At 39.2% G+C, this 14901-nt stretch overlaps 1 protein-coding gene across 1 annotated transcript; it reads left to right on the top strand.

The window, feature by feature from the left end:
• Positions 1 to 4404: 4404 nt before the first annotated feature.
• On the top strand, positions 4405 to 5876 carry LOC111899521 (peroxidase N1). The gene is made up of 3 exons (XM_023895362.3): positions 4405 to 4927; positions 5033 to 5195; positions 5313 to 5876. The coding sequence occupies exons 1-3, from the start codon at positions 4514 to 4516 to the stop codon at positions 5729 to 5731; spliced, it is 996 nt and encodes a 331-aa protein (XP_023751130.1). The 5' UTR covers positions 4405 to 4513; the 3' UTR covers positions 5732 to 5876.
• The last annotated feature ends 9025 nt before the right edge of the window (positions 5877 to 14901 follow it).

The following is a 14901-nucleotide window of genomic DNA, read 5'->3' as shown; positions in this document are numbered from 1 at the left end:
TGTATTTTAACCCATGTGAATACTATGATCCAACCATAATCTTACATTCACTTCGGTTGCTACAGCCCAACTATAGTCTTTCCTGCCATGATCCAACCATGGCCTTCCATACAAGTACTATGATCCAACCACAATCATTCATAAAAGTGTTGTGATCCAACTATAGTCTTTCATGCAAGAGTCACAAAGACAATCTAGCATCCCACACAATATAATGAGAAGACTCGCCTCACACTTGCAGTACAAAAATCTCAGCTCGAAAAGTTCAGAAATCAGTGCTACTATCTACCTATCAAAATATCTAAGGTCAAACTTTAGTCCACACTCTAAGACTAGCAATTGGACCAAAAGTCAACCAGGTCAAAAAGTCAATGTCACTTGACCCGTACGTCGTGCCTTACCTATGGCCACATCGTGGCAATATCAAGACAGAACAAGCATGGATTCCTTCATTCCCCACATCGTGGTAGCCAACTTACCACGCCATGGTAACTGTCTGTGGACAACTTAATGGATTGAGTCCTTAATCCATTAAGCCCTCAACTCTTACTTTCCAATAAGCTAATAGGGACTCCAAAGTCTTGTAAAATTCTAAATTTTATGGAATGCATGACTCATGTATTTCCTCCACTCAAATTAGGTTGAAATTTAAGAAAAATGACCTAAGGCTTATGCAAAGCTCATAAATCTCAACCAAATCCTAGATCTAAAAAGGTATAAGGCTCAAGGGACCTAGGTGAGCCATAAAGTTGCAAAATTTATCTCATCCCATCATACAAACTCTAGTCATGGACAAAAACATTCAAAGAAAACTAGATCTACAAAGAAGGATTCATCAAGATAAAAACTTGAAGCCTTACAAATGGTACAAAGAATGATTCCAAAGATGGAGAGGAGTTTCCTGCTTGATTCTTGCACCAAAACCTTCTTCTTCTTCCTTCAAAGTGTACCAAGAACACTAAAATGAGCCAAAACTTCCAAAGGGAGGCTAGGTTATAGCAAGAGTGCTTTGGGAGTTAATGGAGGTTGAGGGTAGTGGAAACCCTAGCTATCACTTTCCTTAAATAGGACCTTAAGCTTGAAAATTAGGGTTTTGCATGTCTGCTGCCCCCACGTCGTGGCAAACATCCTACCATGTCATGGGATCCTAAGTGAACACACATTTCATGCAAGGTTTCCACATCGTGGTAACCTCTTCACCATGTCGTGGCCAACCATAAATCTCAAATTTAAGAAGTGAAAATACATACAAGAAATCGAACGTTATAATTAATGTGATGGTACCTCCCATTGTAAAGGAGTATTCTCTAACCTCCATTTGCGATATGCCAATTAGAGTATCTTAAGGGCCAAGGAAAACCTATTAGGATAATGTGTTCAATATGAGATAAGACCAATAGTTCACAACTTAATCGGGATAGATACACTAAACATAATGCGCTCATGTCTGAACCGATCGATTTGATCTAATATTATCATTAGACAGAAAAGAAATTAAAGTGAATTGGATAAGCCATTTCACATGACAATGTGCATGAAATTATGCATTGTATTGCGTAATGTCATGCACTTATCGTTTGGATATGAACTATGTTAATTTGGTATTTGAAACATTTATTTCCAAAGGGAATTTTCGATTGTATATTGAGATTACTGGTTTCAAATGTTATTAAAGTTTGGTATTTAAACATTTATTTCCAAAAAAATATTTTGGATTTTGTATTAGGATCATTAGTTTCAAAATGTATTATAGATTGGTCTTTGAGACATTGCTTTCAAAAAGTACTTTGGATTGTATATTGATATTATTGGGTTCAAAATGGTGTTATAGATTGGTATTTTAAACGTTGGTTTCCAAAGAATATTTTGGATCTTTTATATTGGAATCGTTTGTTTCAAATTAATTGGTATTACAGAATGGTATTTGAAATGTCAATTTTCACATATATCTAAAATAATGATTTCCAAACTATGCTTTGTTTTCGTATTAGTTACAAATTCCTTGCATCAGACCAATAATTTTAGAACATGTTTGAAAACTCGTTATAAATGCTTTTGTATCTAGAGCTTATTTATGTATCTTATAAGACAGAAAATCTTACATATTTCTTTTTATGTTTAATGACATGTAAAGATACCTAAGATAATTAGAAGTTACATAACATGAGCTTTTGGATAGGACTTGATTTGAAATATAGAGTATGAAAAACATAATTAGTTACTTTTGAATTGTGTGTATAATTAAAATACTTTTGGAAAAATCTTAAAAAGACCTAACGTATATTTATTCGTTATGAATAACTATTATGCTATTTTGTATTTTGTATTTTTATTTATTTATTTATTTATTTTTTTAAAGTTTTAGTTAAATTAATATTTTACAACCTGATAGCTCAAGAAAACTAGTAGCATATTCCAAAAGATTGGTATTAGTGATTATTTTTTTTTTCGAATTATCATAAATATAGTTTTAATTTGTTAAAGATCTTGAAAAAACGTCAAAAAAAAAAATCGAAAATATTATTATAGCAAAATTAGTTTTGCGTTTTAGTTATTATCCATGATTTACTTTTCATGATGATATAGTAACATACTCTTAACTATTAGTGTCTTTCAGATTTCATTTTGAATTTCAAATTAACTTTTACATAAAAATATTTATTGATTTATATGGTGAAAAAATGAGTTTTAAAAAAAATGTTTAAATTAGTTTTTTGTGATAAGAGAAAATCAATAAGTCAATAAATTGTTTTTCATTTAAAAGTGTTTGTCTTACTTATATTTGTTTTAAGGAGTATTTGTTTTTTACAATCCAAAAAATTATAAGTAGTTTTGAACAAATTTAAATTCTAACTTATTGAAATCTTATTTTTGAAAGGTTGATGAAAAATTATTTAAAAAGTTTTTTTTTTGATAATGCAAATTTTCTTGGTGTTTTAGTTATTATCAATGATTTAGTTTTCATGATAATGGAGTAATTAACATACTCATAGCTACAAGATTTTTGCAAAAGATTTTATTTTGAATTTCAAAAGATTTTTTTCAAAAAGATTTATCGATTTATGGTGATGAGAAAATTAGTTTTTTAAAAAATATTTGGATTAAATTTTGTGGTTGGAAAAATCAATAAACTAATTTTTTCTAAAAAAATGTTTATTTTGCTTATATATATTTTAAAAAGTATTTGTCTTTTACAACTTAAAAAATTATAAATTTTTTTAATAAAATTCAAATCATAACTTATTGAAATCTTTTTTTTGAAAGATTGGTAAGAAGTTATTTTAAAAGTTTTTTTTCTTCATATTGTTAATTTTTTCTTTTCTGATTTATTAACTTTTTCAAAAAACAAATAAATCAATAATTATTTTTAAATGAAATCCCAAAATGAAGCTCTCATTAGGCTTCCTACGAATAAGATGGTCTTTAACAACAGCAAAATAAAATATTGATTTGTCAGTTAAATTATTTAAAAATCACCAATAACATATTCACGTCACATTTGAGTTGTTGTCTTTTTGAGATACTATTCCCGTGAATTGTTTTAGGTTCAGAACTCTTCAAATAATTTATTGTTTTTCATTTATATACAATAAGCACAGTCATCGAACTCTTCAAATAATGTATTGTTTTTCATTTATATACGATAAACACAGTCATCGAACTCTTCAAATAATGTATTGTTTTTTAATTTATATTCTTATCGATCACACATAATTCATTTTGTACGTATTTTCACTTTCATTAACTTTAGACTAAAAATACAATAGATCTACGCAGTTATCATAAGTATAATTCTTATTTTCTTTATCAAATTCTGTGAATTAGATAAGTTATTAAGCACCATCATTATTGACTGCTATAATTTCTTCGGTTAATTTTAAATGGATTTTTTTTTCTGGGACGTATAGTGTCTATTCGGAAACCTTGTTTGAATAGTTTCTGCTTCCAGCTTACAAGAAATAACCATATGCTTTCTATTACGGAGTATTTGTTTATATATAATACAAAATTATATTATATCCATGAATATAATTACTTGTTAATTAATTGTTTCTTTGATAAAGTCTGAAAACTTAACCCAGCATGCATAATTAAACTAATTCGATCGAGAGTACTTTCATTTGGTTGCTTTTGACTTGGCTTGTTATTACCAACACATATTTTAAAACCTCATAAAATTTTTATTGTTATTAATTTGGAAATCGTCAAATCAAATGACCTATGATCATCTACCCTCTCCTGTTTGTGACAATGAGCTGGATCCCAGTATCCCACATGTTCCCAGTACTCTGAAGGTTTCTCCTTCACCTTGCTTCCTTGAATTAACCTCCATAACGAGTTCGCTGACTTTTTAAAACCACGTATAGTTGACCTTTTAAGATCACCCCTAACGGTTATAAATACCTTCCCTCCCTGCTATGTCTTCATCACCTCATACACTAAAAACAGTATTCAACATCGCTCATACACAATTCTTTGACACATAAATAACATCCAGTACTCTTCCATAGTAATGGAGGTTTCTTCTCTGAACAAAACACTTATCCTGCTGATTCTCCTGTTAGCCACCTTGGCGCGAGGTCAAGGCAATCGGGGTAGAGGCCAGGGCACCCGGGTGGGCTTCTACAGGGCCACCTGTCCAAGGGTCGAATCAATAGTCCAATCAGCGGTTCGGTCTGCTGTCCAATCCAACGCCACTATTGCACCTGGTTTACTTCGGATGTTCTTCCATGACTGCTTCGTCAACGGCTGTGATGCATCTATACTAATTGAAGGCCCGTCGACTGAAAAGGCTTCCGGACCCAACTCCCTATTGACAGGCTTTGAAGTTATTGATGCTGCAAAGGCCCAGCTCGAATCTGCATGCCCTGGTGTGGTCTCTTGTGCTGATATTGTTGCCCTAGCTGCCCGTGATTCTGTTGTACTGGTAATTAAATTTTACATTGATATCCATCAAGGTGTTTGTTAAGAACTTATAGTTAAATGTCAAACTGTACGTGTTCTTTATTAACCTTTTTTCAATATCTTGCAGACGGGTGGACGTAGGTGGCAGGTGCCATTAGGGCGCAGAGATGGATTGGTTTCGCAAGCATCGGATACTGCCAACTTGCCTGGGGCTACCGATCCTATTACTGTTCAAATTAGAAAGTTTGCTGATAAAGGTCTTAACACTCAAGATCTTGTAACTCTTGTTGGTAAGTGCACCAAAATATTAATATCTACCACAGAGCATGCACGGAATAATGCATCACCATGCATGCATTAACTCATAAATCAATTAAAGATGTTTTTTTTTCTTTATGATCGATCAGGAGGACACACAATTGGAACAGCAGCTTGTCTGCTATTCAGCTATAGACTATACAACTTCAACAATACCAATGGACCCGACCCGGATATAAACCAAGCCTTCCTACCACAGCTCCGGGCACTATGCCCCAATGGTGGTAATGCGTTTAGGCGTGTGGCAATGGATACCGGCAGTGTTAATAGCTTTGGCAATTCCTTCTATGAAAACTTGAGGAATGGACGTGGAGTTATTGAATCCGATGCAAAGCTATGGAGTGACAGGAGGACTCAGAGGTATGTACAAGGGTTCTTGGGTGTTAGAGGCCAACCTGGATCGCGATTCAACGCTGAGTTTGGAAGAGCAATGGTGAAGATGGGTAATATTGAGCTGAAAACTGGGAGACAAGGACAAATTCGTAGGGTTTGTACGGCCATCAATTAAGGATTGTGGGTTAATATTTGATTTGATCATAAGTTGTTAATACAATCAATTTGAATTAAAAGGATTGAATTTTTTTTATTTTTATTTGTTCAATATTGCGGAATAAGATAAATGATTGAATTGTTTTTCGAGAATTTATTTATTATTTGATGATTTTGTTTATCACGAGTAAAATTATTTGAAAATTTGGGGAAAAAAGCCTCTTGTTAGGTCTAGGATGAACATATGACCTATTGGACCGAATCAAATTGGGACACAACCCGGACTGGATCGGATAATCATATTAATGGATCGGTTTTCGAGTTTTATTTTTACCACTAATCGGGTTTGGATTTGGACCGGACTGTACCTAAAATACGAGATTTAACTTGGACTGATCCGGAAAACATTTCGACCTTAAAATCTTTTGTAGATATCAACATAAGTTTAAAAATATAAAATATATAGATAATGATATTAAATTATTTTAATTAATGTTATGGAGCTTTTATTGAATTATATATTAATGTTACAAGAAAAAATAAAAAATAAAAAATCTAAAAATAAAAGTTTATTGAATTATCCCTATATTCTAATAAATGAATATGTTTATTCTCTTATTGACTAGTGTCATTATATTAGAAATCTACATTAATATTATATGTCCCATATAATACCAGTTGTCAACATATTAATTATTTATTTCAAATTTCAAAATTTAAAATTTCTACCCTAATTACATTAAATTTAAATTTCAAATTTTTTTTTCCACTTTAATTGTATTAAATTAATAATATTAGATTAATAAATAAAATTAAATTAATACAAATTATAAGGTGATACAACTTCACGTATTTATTTAAATCAATGATTATAATTTTATATAACTAAAAAAATATCTCTTAAATAATAATTTATTTAAAGTAATTGATTAATAATTTTGATTTTTTAATACGAAAGTTTAATTAATTTTATAACCGTGGTTCTCACGGGTTATAAACTAGTTTTATTTAACTAAAAAATATCTCTTAATTTATAACATATTTAAAATAACTGATTAATAATTTTGAATTTTTAGTATGAAGGTTTAATTAATTTTATAACGGTGGTTCCCCCAAGTTATAAACTAGTTAATTAATATATTAGATAATGTGATAATCTCGCTGAAATTAACATAAAATCTCAATCATGATTGGATAAAATATGAAAATAAAAAAAAACCTAAACATTTGTAATTTATTTACTGTGACATCATTTGTGAAATAGCTTTTTTTAGGAATTGACTCATCAGTCATCCCTATAGCCTATAACGATAATTACAAAAAAAAAACAAAAAAAACTATGCTCTCTAATACGGTCGTGTTGATTATAATTTGAAATAGTACGTTCAAGACTAGAGAATAAATGACAAACAAAACCTGAAACCGTAATAAATAAAGATACGAAACCCACTTTGGTACTCGAAACAGGAGTGGACCGAAATCGTAAAAGACACCGCCAAAGTCTAATTCGGTTCAAAACCCAAAACCCAATTTAGTACCCGGAACAGGATATGATTGAAGCCGGACCCGATACACCCAAAACGGTCCTTAATTTCATGTGAAAACCCTAATTTCACTTGGGCCTTGAGTTAGGCCTTTTCTATTGGGCTTTGGTGATTAGACTATTAATGGGCTTTCTAAAAATAAGTAAATAAACTAAAATAATTGAATGTGCCTTAGGATAAGGCCCATGTGAAGGACTTGGGCCCAATTTGAAAAATTAGGCCATAATTGAACCTTTATGATTATGTGATATTGAACCATAGGAGTTGGATTGGAATAATTTGATGGGCCTTAAGGAAAGACCATGTAGAGGTCTGGGCCCAATTTTGAAAATTAGGCCATATGTTGGGCTTTCTCTTATTACTTGACTTTTGGGCTTTTGGTGTGTGAGTTGGACCTTGGGCTTGGAACCTAATTATTAATTGGGTGTTGTTTGATGTTGACAGTTCGGGAACCTGTCAACCAACAGTTGGAGTTTTATCCGCGGGACTTCAACAGTGCCAGGTGAGTTATCCTCACTAAATCAACAAGGTCTAAGGTACCAAGGCCGACCCTTTATGGATTTGTATCCGGATTATTACATGATATGTTTATTGTTTTGCATCCGGGTAGTTAGGATGGTGATATGCTTATTGTAACAGCCCGGATCTCCAGGTATTTTTTTTGTTTTTAATATTTTGAGTTTTGAGAAGGGACTCGGCGAGTTGGAGCTCAGACTCGCCGAGTAGGGTCGCGATTCTGGACGCGGGATTCGTTCGGACTCGGCGAGTCCAGGATATGGACTCGGCGAGTCCACGCTGTTTAATGAAACCCTAATTTCTCGGGTTTGGGACCTATTTAAATGGCCTTATGGCCGTCATTTGCATCCATCAGCCCATAGAGAGGAACCCTAAAAGTGCTTTAGCGATTTGAGAGTGAAAGGAGGCATTTCTTGACATTTGTGTGTTGTTTAGCAAAGAAGAAGGAGGCTCTAGCTAAGAGGAGGCAAAGGGGACTGCTATTTGGTGGATTGGAAGCTTGACCCTTCAATCTAAAGGTATAATTTCGACCCATCTCCTGTTTTGTGAAGTATAATCGATTTTAGGGTTCTTGTGGCTTTGATTGAGTTGATTTGATGGCCAAATAGTCCCATGCTAGTGATGAGACTTCGGATCTGGATCCATAGAGGTCCAGAGAGTCTCATTCTTCAAGCTTTATAAAGAGCAATGGAGGTCATGACCTTGTGTAGTGAGATTTGTTGAAGATTCTTCATAATTAGTCATATAGAGGTTGTTCATGCATCAAGACTGGGACTTTACGTGATGAATCAGTCTAGGAGGGCCAGATCTATGAATTGTTGGAGTAGATCTGACCTTAGAAGCAAGTTTGAGTGATTGCATGGAATGGACTCGCCGAGTCCATGAGCAGACTCGGCGAGTAGCTTGAAGATTTCCTTGGACCGGCCAGTGAGTGGTCCAGACGAGTCAGGAGTTGACCCAGTGAGTCAGGGCGAGTTAGAGAAGATTGTCATGTGGTCTGAGTCGAGCTGGGACTCGCCGAGTCGTTCTTGAGACTCGGCGAGTTGAGTCGGGGTGGTCCCGCGATTCTTCCAGGTGGAACTCGTCGAGTCAGGGGGGAGTACTCGACGTGTAGAAAGGGAATCCTAGAGAGTTGGTGAGAACGTCTAGACTCGCCGAGTTGCCGTGTGCACTCGCCGAGTCCGGTCAAAGTTGACCGTTGACCGTTGACCGTTGACTTGTGTTGACTTTTAGGGATAGTCAACCTTAGAGATAAAAGTGTTAATTAGAGCCTTGTGATGTTATAGGAGGATTAGAGCTCGGAGGATCGAGCACGAGGGATTTCCAGGGATCGTGAGATATCGAGACACGCAAGGTGAGTCTTCTCACTATACCTTACCTTGAGTCGGTAATCAGAGTTATGTGTTAGTGTATGTATGTTATGTGCATGTTATGTGTTGTACTGCATTATTTCTATGTGATTTATGCTGTGCATGTTTATAGAGTTGGAACCGGAAGGTTCACAGAGTTAGAACCTGAGGGTTCACAGAGTTGGGTGCACGGACCCATAGAGTTATGGCCTCGAGTGGCTGATATGTGTTTTATGTGTGGTATTTTGGGGAACTCACTAAGCTTTGTGCTTACAGTGTTAGTGTTGTTGTTTCAGGTACTAGCGATGACCGTGGGAAGGCGCCGACTTGATCTGTACACACGTGGAGGAATTTGATATAATTATGTGATCTTGGGATTTGTATGATACATATTGGAATTTGAAATTTGATGTTTTATGAAATTAAAAGAGAAATGCTTTTATAAATTGTGAAAAATAAATTTTAAAATTTTCAGTGTTACAAGTTGGTATCAGAGCCTTGGTTTGAGGGATTCGAGTACAACTTCGGGCGTATTTGAACTCAAACTGAGGATTTGAGATGTATTTTCAAAAAAAAGTAAAAGATTTTCAAAAAACGCAGAGCAAGAGATGTGTGTACGATCAGTCAGCGCCCGAACGGTGATTTCCCAAAATACCTTATATATATTATGTGATATTGATATTGATATGATGTATCTGCATGCTAGAGTAGGCTAGGTATTGCTATTAGGACTAGAGTGGCCTGATGTGTGATGCCTTAGCCTAGAGAGAGGTGAGCTGCTATGAGATGCTTGAGAGTGAGTAGGTAGCAGCAAGAGATTTATGAGAAATCTATTAGAGAGTAGTCTATGCATGATAAAGTACTTGAGACCTGGGATCCAAAGAGAAGGACTTGGAGTGTATTCTGGTGCGGTGCGGACAGTAGTATTGGGCCCGTACTACTGAAAGCACCGGAGCGGTGTGCAGCCCAAGTCAGAACCTTTGGAATGCCAAGAATCAAGGAGGAAAGAGTTGTCGAGTGTGAGCATACTCGTGTGGATTCTAATTTATCGTATGTTGTATTTCAGAGGTAGATCATGGTGAGGACACGTTTGATGCCCGAGAGCAGTGGTACCAGTGAGGAGGAGATCCGCCGGATCATTCAGGAGGAGGTGGCTGCGGCCATCAGGGCAGAGATACCGGAGATGTTTGGGTCTATAAAGACCACCTTGATTGAGACGTTTGATGAGCGCTATGCCGCTCTTTCTGAGGCTGCTGCTGCAGCGGCTACCGCAGCGATTGCTGCTGCGAGGCCGCAGGGTGGGGATGCGTTGCTGTTCCGTGAGTTCAGCAACACAAAACCACCAGAGTTTGATGGTACTCAGGATCCGGTGGCAGCTATGAGGTGGATATCTGATATAGAGGGGTGTTTCTTCACTTGCTCGTCTCCTGAGCATTTGAAGGTACGGTTCGCGCTGAACCAGCTTCGCTTGGGAGCGAAGGACTGGTGGAAGTTTGTGACAGCGCATTATTCGCCTGCTGAGCTTTCTGCGGTGACCTGGGAGAGGTTCACCACTATGTTTCGAGATGAGTACGTTCCCCAGGTGGAGAGGGAGCGTTTAGCACAGGAGTTTCTGACCCTCAAGCAGGGTACTGAGTCTGTTACAGCGATCACGAGGATGTTCCACGAGAGGGCGATGTTCTGCCCTGAGCACGTGTCCACTGAGCAGGCACGTATGAGCTGCTACTTGAGCATCTTGAGGAGGGATATTCGGGAGTTCGCTGCGAACTCCTCGTACCGGACATTTGCCGAGCTTCAGGCAAATGCCCGGAAGAGGGAGATTGAGCTTGAGACTCAGGCCAGGGAGGAGGCGGAGTCTCAGGGGAGGGATCGGCGACCGGCATTGTCGCAGCCGGCCGCCAAGCGGGCCAAGCCTGCTGATCCCCGACCAGGGAGCCAGAAGGGCCGCACTTGCGGAAAGTGCGGCAAGGGTCATGACGGAGTCTGCCGAGCAGGGTCTTGCTACAAATGTGGCAAGGAGGGGCACATGGCCAAGGACTGCCCCAAGGGGTTTGCAGTGTGCTTTCACTGCAACCAGACTGGACACCGGAAGGCCGAGTGTCCGCAGTTGCGCGGAGCATCTCAGGGGTCTGCTCCTGCCGCCACCAGAGTTACAGAGAGTCGGCATGTGAAGGCCGAGACGCCGAGAGCTCGAGGGAGAGCTTTCCAGTTGACTGCGGAGGAGGTCCGCGCCGCGCCCGATGTTGTGGCTGGTATGTTTCCTTTCGTGTATTTATTTTGATATATGATGTTATGCTTATATTATGTTATGTGTAGGTACTTTTCTTGTGAATTCCGTACCTGCTTTAGTGTTATTTGACTCGGGTGCGAGTCGGTCTTTTGTATCTTTGGCCTTTAGCCAGCATATCAGTGCTAGTCGTGAGGCACTGAGTCGGCCTCTGAGAGTCTCCATAGCTGATGATAGAGTGATTTGTGCCACAGAGGTTTTCCGGGGATGTGTGTTAGAGATTTTCGGGATTGAGTTCCCGATCGATCTGATTCCTATTGCGATGGGTGATGTTTGTGTCATTGTGGGCATGGACTGGTTGAGCCGTTTCGGCGCGATTATCAATTGTGAGCGTCAGCTGGTGACTATACGAGACCCTAGTGGGGGAGTTCTTTCGGTGTACGGTGAGGGTACACGTTCGGGATCAGCCTTTTGTTCGGCCGCCAGGGCGAGGCAGTGTCTACAGCAGGGCTGTAAGGGTTTTGTGGCGTATGTGATGGATACGCGAGCGACTTCTGAGAGACCGAGTTCAGTTGGGGAGGTACCGGTGGTATGTGAGTTTCCAGATGTCTTTCCCGAGGAGCTGCCGGGAGTACCTCCTGTGAGGCAAGTAGAGTTTGGTATTGATTTGGTTCCGGGGGCTGCGCCTATAGCTAAGGTGCCTTATCGTCTTGCACCTCCAGAGATGCAAGAGTTATCCTCGCAGCTTCAGGAGTTGCTGGGGAAGGGATTTATTCGGCCGAGCAGCTCGCCGTGGGGAGCACCTATTCTGTTTGTCAAGAAGAAGGATGGTTCACACCGGATGTGTATTGATTACCGGGAGTTGAACAAGCTGACGGTCAAGAATCGTTACCCGTTGCCGAGGATCGACGATTTATTTGATCAGTTGCAGGGAGCATCTTGGTTTTCCAAGATCGATTTGAGGTCGGGATATCATCAAGTGAGGGTGCGAGATGAGGATGTCCAGAAGACAGCTTTCAGGACGCGTTATGGGCATTATGAGTTTGTGGTGATGCCTTTTGGGCTCACCAATGCCCCGGCGGTGTTCATGGATCTCATGAACAGGGTATGTAGGCCGATGTTGGATCGGTCGGTGATTGTATTTATCGATGATATTTTGGTGTATTCGAGATCTAGGGAGCAGCATGAGGAACATTTGAGGGAGGTCCTTGGGGTACTGAGATCGGAGAAGCTTTATGCAAAGTTCTCCAAGTGTGATTTCTGGTTACGGGAGGTCCAGTTCCTAGGACATCTCGTTAACCAGGAAGGGATTCTGGTCGATCCGGCCAAGGTTGAGGCGGTGATGGGTTGGGAGGTGCCAAAGTCACCCTCTGAGATCAGGAGCTTCCTTGGATTAGCAGGGTATTATCGGAGATTTATCAAGGATTTCTCCAAGATCGCAGTGCCGCTCACCAGGTTGACCCGGAAGGGTGTTGCATTCTCGTGGGGTCCCGAGCAGCAGACCTCCTTTGAGACACTTCGCCAGAAGTTGTGCGAAGCCCCGGTATTAGCTCTCCCGGAAGGGATGGAGGATTTTGTAGTATATTGTGATGCATCGATTTTGGGGTTGGGTGCGGTGTTGATGCAGAGGGGTCATGTGATAGCATATGCATCGAGGCAGCTGAAGCCTCATGAGACGAGATATCCCACGCATGATTTAGAGTTGGGGGCAGTAGTGTTCGCCCTCAAGATCTGGCGCCACTACTTATATGGGGTTCGATGTACGATATACACGGACCATAAGAGTTTGAAGTACTTGATGGATCAACCCAATCTAAACATGCGTCAGAGGAGGTGGTTAGATGTGGTCAAGGATTATGATTGTGAGATCCTGTACCACCCGGGCAAGGCCAACGTGGTGGCCGATGCGTTGAGCCGCAGGGCGGAGAGCACTCCATTGCGAGATGTATGTTTGAGATTGACCATGATAGCTCCGGTATTGGATGCCATTCGTGGGGCACAGGCCGAGGCTGTGCAGCCGGAGATGCAGAAGAGGGAACGGGTCGTTGGTTTGGTTTCAGAATTCGTTACGGATAGGCGAGGGCTTATGACTTTTCAGGGTCGGATTTGGGTACCGTTCGTGGGTGGTACGCGCACTTCCTTGATGGAGGAGGCTCATCGGTCGAAATTTTCGATCCATCCGGGGGCTACGAAGATGTATTTGGATTTGAGGAGAGAGTATTGGTGGCCCTGTGTCACACCCCCGAACCAGACGGCGGAAACGTCCGGGGGCTGTCGTGACTCAATTGAATACCATAACATTGAATATATATGAAACAAAACAACATTCGTCACCATTCATCAACATAATACAACCAGTAGTGTTTACATGTCATACATTGTTTGAGATATTACATTTCCAAAAATTAATATTGTTTGGTTCATTCAAAAATAAGCTGCAACCATCACTGAGCATGATTTCCCTTGACTCACTGGTTTCCTGAGAATACAAGTATTTTGAAAAACGTCAACATATGAAATGTTGGTGAGTTCATAAGTAGTGTTTGAAATCGAATGTTTATATCGTTTGAAAAACCACCAGAAAATCCGATATTTTCTGAAAAGAAAAGCTTTCAAAAACGTTTGTGAAGATCCATAGGTATGCTTGTTTGTTTCTATACATGCAAAAATTGTTCATTTAAGATGTATGCGTTTAAAATCTGTATGTGATAAAAACCCTAGGGAAACCCGATGTTCCCCTAGTTCCTTTGAAATCCATTGAGTTGCGTTGAAACCATTACAAAAATAGTAGTATCGGTCCCAAGCGACGTTGGAAGGTTCTCGAGCATTGATTATTTACTACAAACCCGCATTACACAAATGCCCGGTTTATAGATATACCAACGATTCCCGAAGGCGTCGTCGGTACTAATCACGTTATCCAACCGCCCGGACAAGGTGTAGTCCCACATCCGAAGAGAAGGAGGTCACGAAGACCCCGGTAACTCCATTAATCGGTTTGGGGAAAATATGTGTGCGAGGGGTCCCCGACCCGCCTCGTAAAATGTGTAGACTTTTCTAGCAATACCATGGCCCTTGGGGTCCAATGATACAAGCCATTGAAAGTCACCCTACGTTGTGCCAAGTCGGTAAAACTCAACACTTCGTAGAAAAAAAATGTCTTCGGGCCTTAAGATCAGGTCATTGGGCTAGCTAGGCCCAACAAACAAGATTTTACACTTTTGGGGCCCGAAGATGGTGCGTAGACGTCTGTGCACACTCGTATATATGTGTATTACCAATCGTTATTTGTATGTATCAAAGAGTTAGTAGTTGTAGATTTCCATTGGCTCGAGACCGAGCCAATTCGTTTAGCAACGACTTTTGGTATTGTAATGAGTTGTATTTCGTTGGTAGTCGAGGTATCGTTATTTGATCAAATTGTACATAATAAATCAGCCTTGCAATATTTTTGTTTTCAGCCCCTCGTTATTTGTAAAATTTACATTTTCAACCCTTTTATTTAAATATTTCCCGGTTTGGTCCTTAAACTATTTTTCTTGACATTTTAACA

This window comes from Lactuca sativa, chromosome 5 (genome assembly GCF_002870075.4).
Source record: "Lactuca sativa cultivar Salinas chromosome 5, Lsat_Salinas_v11, whole genome shotgun sequence".
NCBI lineage: Eukaryota > Viridiplantae > Streptophyta > Magnoliopsida > Asterales > Asteraceae > Lactuca > Lactuca sativa.
Note: the sequence above shows the minus strand (reverse complement) of the source record. Positions and strands in the feature narration are given on the sequence as shown.

What these genes read in the sequence shown, in the direction of transcription:
- LOC111899521 (XM_023895362.3), top strand. Translation starts at nt 4,514, where the DNA reads ATGGAGGTTTCTTCTCTGAACAAAACACTTATCCTGCTGATTCTCCTG. An exon ending in CCCGTGATTCTGTTGTACTG is followed by an intron (nt 4,928 to 5,032) that starts GTAATTAAATTT and finishes AATATCTTGCAG; the next exon opens with ACGGGTGGACGTAGGTGGCA. An exon ending in AGATCTTGTAACTCTTGTTG is followed by an intron (nt 5,196 to 5,312) that starts GTAAGTGCACCA and finishes ATGATCGATCAG; the next exon opens with GAGGACACACAATTGGAACA.